The 7092-nt window shown below is 39.4% G+C and overlaps 1 protein-coding gene across 1 annotated transcript; it reads right to left on the bottom strand.

The window, feature by feature from the left end:
• Positions 1-1555: 1555 nt before the first annotated feature.
• On the bottom strand, positions 1556-6140 carry LOC131354198 (E3 ubiquitin/ISG15 ligase TRIM25-like). Its single transcript, XM_058391566.1, has 6 exons — positions 5477-6140; positions 3885-3980; positions 3355-3588; positions 3051-3222; positions 2753-2812; positions 1556-2499 (listed from the first exon to the last, which is right to left on the bottom strand). Exons 1-6 carry the CDS (start codon positions 6074-6076, stop codon positions 1967-1969), a joined length of 1695 nt encoding a protein of 564 aa, XP_058247549.1. The 5' UTR covers positions 6077-6140; the 3' UTR covers positions 1556-1966.
• Between the last annotated feature and the right edge of the window lie 952 nt (positions 6141-7092).

Genomic DNA, 7092 nt, shown 5'->3' with positions numbered 1-7092 from the left:
ATAATAATAATAATAATAATAATAATAATAATAATAATAATAATAATAATAATAATAATACCTTGTCACAAGTCTTGAAGGTCATCCTGTGATTGTCATGTCACTGAAGCCAGGCAAAGCTCAGCAAACACAATATTAAAACAAAAATACCTGCTCACCGTGAAAATATAATATAACACAACACACCAGAAACCATAACAACTAAACACACATACTGCACTACCACTCAGGAGGAAACACACAGCAGGAGAATTGGGGAAATACAAACAGGTGAACACAATCAAAGCAGGAAATTGAGCAAACAGAGAAGACGTTTTTGAATAATTGGGCGACAGTGCCCTCACAGAGAGTGCTGATAAAGGATCATATCCTGCTATTTAATGCTAATAAATACAACTTGATGAGAAAATATCAAACTTCAGTGACTGTGTGTCTGTTTCCTGTGCAGTGAGTGTGATCTGGATGGAAGTGATGTACATGGTGGGAGGACTGGTTTTCACCTGGATCGTGGAGGAGTGGGTGCGGGACTATGCCATCACCGTCATGCTGTGACACATCAGTCTCACGGTCACTGATACAGAGTGTAATGTAATAAAGTCAAATAACGCACATACACACACACACACACACACACAAACACACACACACACTCACTCACTCCCTCCAAGCTTTACTCTGCCAAAATCCCTTCCCACATTATCATCCTGGCATTTTCTAAACCTGAAAACATTTCTGTTTTACAATCAGGAGTAAAGTTTTTATCACAGTTCCTCTGAAAGATGCTACAACCTCTAAACATTTTATTTAAATTACTTTAAACATGAAAGATCAATAACCAAAAAAAGTTTTAATGTCAATCATTATCTGTATCATTTACCACACAGCACTGATGAGTTCTGGATTCTGATTGGTCAGAAGCTGTTGATTAGTTTTCTATAAGTGAGACTCTAGTGTAAGGAAATCTTATTATATTCAACAGATATAAAAAAAAGAGAGGCTTGTGTCAGGAAGAATCACACAACATCACACTGTAACTATAAATGGAAAAAGTGCTCTGACTCATCTCACATGTAGGGATGGGAATAAGTGGGGTGTTGTTTCCTGGTGTGTTTCAGTCATGCCCGATTTCCCCTACACTGGTGGATCGCTCAGGGTGAGTTCTGACTCCTATACTGACCCCTGGTTCCTGTTCCAGCCGAGTACACAGCACAGATTTCACTTCCCTCACCCCACAAGTTTCATTTGATTGATACGTTCATCATATTCACTCTGAATTTAGCGGCTAATCTGCGCTCCAACCCTGTTCATTTCCAGGTTCAGGATTAGTGATGATAATCTTCAGTGGTCAGCTTCTGGTTTATCATCTTTTCAGGAATAATTCTGTTCATCCTGCAGATCGCCAAAACTTTTGACTGAAATCCTTTCAGAGTCTGAAACGTGTGCTGTTTCCTCTCTCTCTCTCTCTCTCTTGCTCTCTGTTTCATATCATATTTGTGTCAGGAGTTTATAAAGTTAAATATATCAGTAAATCAAATCTGCTTCTGTTATTTTAGTCGGTCAGATAAAAACAAGAAGATCCCACAGAATTTTCTTTATTTGGAGTTAACCAGAATCATTTCATTGATGGAGCTGATGATAATTACTTTTGTACATGAGATTGAATGTGATTGGTTTATTCTGAACACAGACACACCCCCAATTATACACAACCAGGCTATTGTAAATTTTATAAATGTTTCATGAAAAACCTATAAAACTGACTTCTGTGTCTGTGGATAATAAAATGATTACCACATTACAAAGAATGAATATTCTGTGTGTGTGTTTTAGATTTACATTTTAGTGCTTTGGTGCTCAGGAACAATCTCTCTATAATGTGGAATCTTGTTGAAATTAAACACTTTTCTATAAGATCATTTGTGATACAATTTCTACTTGTTACTGACCACAAAACACCAGATACATCTTATTCTGGATCACACAACCTCACTTCTGACAGTAAACCAAGCCAAAACCCGAACCCAGCATATAGAGGCTGAGTGAATGTGGTGTGGACTCTGTGGAGGAGCTTCATGGTGTCAGAGACGCTGTAGAAGGACAGAGTTCCTGCACTGTGATCCACATAAACTCCTATTCTGGAGGATGATGGAACTCTGAGAACAGTCTTAATGTTGTTGTGATAGAAAGAGAGAAAAGAAGAAGAACACCACAGACTCCAGGACTGATTGTTGCGTCCAAACCCACAATCAAAGCCTGGTCCTTTCCTGCTGATGTCTTTATATGAGACTGATATGGACACAACATCACCGCTCCTCTCCACCTCCCAGTAACAGCGTCCACACACACTCTCCTTACACAACACCTGAGGCCAGGAGTCAAATCTCTCTGGATGATCAGAGTACTGCTGCTTTCCCTCACTGAATCTCACCACTCTGTTCTTCTCAGACAGAATGATGTTAGGATGTGTCGTGTTGGGATCCAGAGTCAGATAACAGAAATCTAAAATAAAAGAGAAAAACAAACTGAACAATGTGAACATGTTGGGTTTAATTCACAGAATACTCTATATTCATGTGAAGAGTGTGTGTGTGTGTGTGTGTGTGTGTAATTTACAATTCTGCTTTGTGTGTGTGTGTGTGATTTAGACTTCTGCTCGTTTGTGTGTGTGTGTGTGTGTGTGTGTGTGTGTGTGTGTATGTGTGTCTGTGTGTGTGTTTGTCTGTGTGTGTGTGTGTGTGTGTGTGTGATGTACATTTCAGAAACTCTTCTCTGCTCTGTGTCTCTGGTGGTGAAATGATCTGAACTGCTGCAGCTGTGGAGAGAAAAATGGAAATGAAGACAAAAAGCATCATCAGGTTGTGTAAAAGATGGAAACAGTTGAAAGTGATACAGTCAGTTTATTCATTTGAAATCAGTATTTTACTTCAAAGTGTCAGGTGAGCAAACTGGCTGCAGAAAAGTAAGCAGGAGCATGGCTAAGAAATAACACTTCACAGAGCGAGTAAAGACGTCCATCATTGTGTTTCTCCAGCAGGAGCAGCTCCTCTTACCATGTGGAGGGATTTTGTTGAATTCCTCCTCACAGAATTCCTCCAGTCTCTTCTTCAGATCTGAGAGAGAATTCCTCACTCCATCAAATGACAGATGTTGAGAAACAGTGATGCTGGATGTGTCAAAATTTGGTCTGTTTAATAGAGGAGACTGACGTCCAGAAGCTAAAACCTACAGAGAACAAATGAAATGAAAGACACACTTGTGATGTCAGACAGGGACATTTATTGCTGCTTTAATGAGAGGTGTTTTAGAGAGTGTGTGAGGAACAGCTGGCTCTGTAGATCAGACAGTGAGTGTTACCTGGAGGAAATGGATGTGATCGTGTGTGTGTGAAAGCTGCTCCAGCTCAGTGACTCTCCTCTGAAGATCAGCAATCTCCTGCTCCAGTTGCTCCAGGAGTCGTTCAGCTGGACTCAGTTCAGCCTTCTCCTGAGCTCTGATCAGCTCCGTCACCTCCGAGCGCTTTTTCTCCATGGAGCTGATCATCTCAGTAAAGATCCTCTCACTGTCATCTACTGCTGTCTGTGCACTGAGCTGTTAGGACACACACACACACACACACACACATACACACACACACACACACACACACACACACACACACACATACACACACACATACACACACACATACATACACACACACATACACACACACATACACACACACACACACACACACACACACACACACACACACACACACACACACACACACACAGAAGATATAAATCTCATCTATCATTCCCTCTCTTACTGGGACTCTAAATGACTGGTTGTCCATGTTGTGTGTGTTTCTAGGAGCAGCTCTGTCTCTGCTCACTGCTCACCTTTATAGTGTTCACAGTCTGTTTCAGCTCCTGCACCTTCTTCTGCTTCTCCTGGATTCTCTGCTGGAATTTCATCTGATCCTCCTTTAACTCACTCTGAGGACACATCAGTTATATCCATAAGGTTATACAGTGGATATAAAAAGTCTACACCCCTGTTAAAATGGCAGGTTTTTGTTATGTAAAAAAAAAAAGAATTAAACTGAGATATATCCTGTCAGAGTCTTTTCTACATTTTACATGAAACTGCAAGCAATATATAAAAGTGGAAACAAACTAGAATCATTTTAATTGAAAAAAGAAAAAAGAAAAAAAAACAGGGTTGCATAATTGTGTACACCATTTTATATTTAGGAATGTGTCAGTGTTCAGAATCAACCAATCCCATTGAAACCAATCCCATCTCCCTACAGTATTCCTGTAGGATTTTTCTGATATCTTCTTGGTAACATCTGACTGGAAAAGCCACAAAGATCTTACAAAGCAGTACAGGATCTCATTGTAGAAAAATATCAATTAGGAGAGAGTTACAAAAAACATACAGGACATTGAATATACCATGGAACACTGTAAAGACAATAATCAACTCCTGGAGAAAATATGGCACAACAGTGAGATTACTAAGAACAGGACATCCCCCTAAAATTAATGAGAAGACCAGGAGAAAACTGGACAGGGAGGCTGCCAAGTCTAGCTAATGTCCATCCAATCTCCCTAAACCATGTTTTGTGGTCTGATGAAACCAAAGTTGAAGGTTTTGGCCATAAAACCACAGCAGATCATTAAAAGAACACCATCCCCACAGTGAAGCATGGAGGTGGCAGCATCATGCTTTCAGGCTGCTTTTCTTCAGCTGGAACTGGGGCTTTAATCAGGATGGAGGGAATAATGAATAGCTCCAGATACCAGTTTATTGTGGTGAAAAACCTTAATACTTCTGCTAAAACACTTAAGATGAAGACAATGACAATGACCAGGAGCTCACCCAGGAATGGCTTCACTAAAACAAGATCAAGGTTTTGGAAAGGTCCAGAGTTAACATGCTTTTGGAGGGAAGAATGGCAAAATATTGATAAGTCAAGACATGCTAAACTGATCGACTTTTACCCAAAAAATCTGAAGCTTCTAGGACAGTGTATTAGTTTAGTTTAGTTTAGGCAACCAGTTCACTGTATTATTTTTCCTTTTAATCCTTTTTCACTTAAAATTATTCTTATTATTTTTCACTTCAATATATTGCTTGCAATTTCACAATAAAGACTGAAAAGTTTCTATCAGGATTTGTCTTGGTTTAATATTTTTACATTACAGAAACTTGCCATTTTAACAGAGCTGTGTAGACTTTTTATATCAGACAGGTAAAGAGTTAAATTTCACACCTGTTTTCTATCTTGTTTGGACTAGTTTAAGGTGTAAAATGGGTGTTGGCCGAGTGAAGGTTCACTCATCTGATCTGATTATGATGAACGCTGAATAAAGATACGTTTACTTAATACATTTACTTTACTTAACTCTTCAATCACAAGTTCAATCTTGTAACTGACCAAAGCTGCTAAATCTAAATGAGAAATATCATTGGGATGAGTTCTCACCTGTTTCTCAGCTCTTCCTGCTGTAACTAATACAGCGTCATGGCCTTTATGTTTATCCAACATGCACAAAGAGCAAATACACCTTTGATCAGTACGACAGTAGATCTCCAGCACTTTATCATGTTCAGAGCAGATCTTCTCTTGTAGATTTCCAGATGCTTCAACTAATGTGTGTTTTGTCCAAGCAGGAACTTCATAGTGAGATTTCAGATGAGTTTCACAAAAGGAGGCCACACAGATCAGACAGGACTTAACAGCTTTGTGTTTTCTCCCAGTGCAGAAATCACACTCCACATCTCCAGGTCCAGTGTAACAGTGGGCAGGAGAAGCAGCTTGGACTTCAGTCTTCTTCAGTTTCTCCACCACTTCAGCCAGCATGTTGTTTCTGCGTAGAACAGGCCTTGGAGTGAAAGTGTCTCTGCACTGAGGACAGCTGTAGACGCCCTTCTGATCCTCCTGATCCCAGCAGCCATTAATACACACCTTACAGAAACTGTGACCACAGGGGATAGTCACTGGATCTTTCACTAGATCCAGACACACTGGACAGCTGAACTGATCCACTGAAAACTGATCTACTAAAATATTGGCCTCAGCCATTTTCCTGAACTCACACACAGAGAGAGAAATCAGTTTTCTCTGAAACTTCCTGGTTGTGTGTGTGTGTGTGTGAGAGAGAGAGAGGGGGGGAGGATCACAAACACAGACAGGTTATGAACACTCCTCTATTAACCATTTCATGTCCCTTCACTACATAAATATAACCATGTAGCTGCTACACTTATTAGGATTCATTTCATGAAATACAGTTGTGTTCATGAATATCTACATCTCAACAAAAATATATACATTTTTACACACACACACACACACACACAAATCCAAAGGATAGTTAGCAGTGTGTCACACTAAAACAGTCCAGAGTGTAACACCTACCTCTCCAGTCTCTCACACAAGAAGCATTAGAATCCTGAGTGTATCACAATGTTTATCAGATTCCTCATGACCATCCTGTCCTGCAGACTCCTGGAACAAACCTTTCATACTGAAACTGCTCTGCTATTTATATTTCACATGAATGTAACTAATGAACAAGTCACATTGTGTTTAAAACAGTCAAAAACAACGTGGCTACTAAATTGGCTGAATTATTTATTTTTATACACAAATAGTTAATCATTATTATTCGTTTAGCTGTTCATGCTGTAAATCAGTGGTTTATTTATGGTGCATCATTTACTGAAAAGATGCATGCAGGACATCCTCCTCACCAGCAGGTGCCGCTTTTGTACACAGTGATTAAAGCTTTAAATAGTGCAGTTTTACTGAAAACGACACTTCAGCAGATCCTTTCCTCAGTCTTCTAGTCTCAGTGTCACGTTCTGAGAATGTTTAAGAAACCAAGTTTACTAATATTCACTGACTGATGCACTGGAGGTTCCTTTAAAATAATCTTATAGTTATGTATATATTTTCAGCCCTTGTTGAAGTTTTAAAATCCTGACTCTGTGGGTGTGTTCCAACATTTTTCCTCATCACTGGAATGTTCACTAACCGCTCTGGTCAGATTACAACTATCACTGAGGATAAATTTAACTCTCTGTTAAACAAAACAG

The sequence above is a fragment of the Hemibagrus wyckioides genome, linkage group LG06, assembly GCF_019097595.1.
Source record: "Hemibagrus wyckioides isolate EC202008001 linkage group LG06, SWU_Hwy_1.0, whole genome shotgun sequence".
Lineage (NCBI taxonomy): Eukaryota > Metazoa > Chordata > Actinopteri > Siluriformes > Bagridae > Hemibagrus > Hemibagrus wyckioides.
Note: the sequence above shows the minus strand (reverse complement) of the source record. Positions and strands in the feature narration are given on the sequence as shown.

What these genes read in the sequence shown, in the direction of transcription:
- LOC131354198 (XM_058391566.1), bottom strand. Translation starts at nt 6,076, where the DNA reads ATGGCTGAGGCCAATATTTTAGTAGATCAGTTTTCAGTGGATCAGTTC. An exon ending in CAGGAAGAGCTGAGAAACAG is followed by an intron (nt 3,981 to 5,476) that starts GTGAGAACTCAT and finishes ATGTGTCCTCAG; the next exon opens with AGTGAGTTAAAGGAGGATCA. An exon ending in CAGAGAAGAGTTTCTGAAAT is followed by an intron (nt 2,500 to 2,752) that starts GTACATCACACA and finishes CTTTTATTTTAG; the next exon opens with ATTTCTGTTATCTGACTCTG.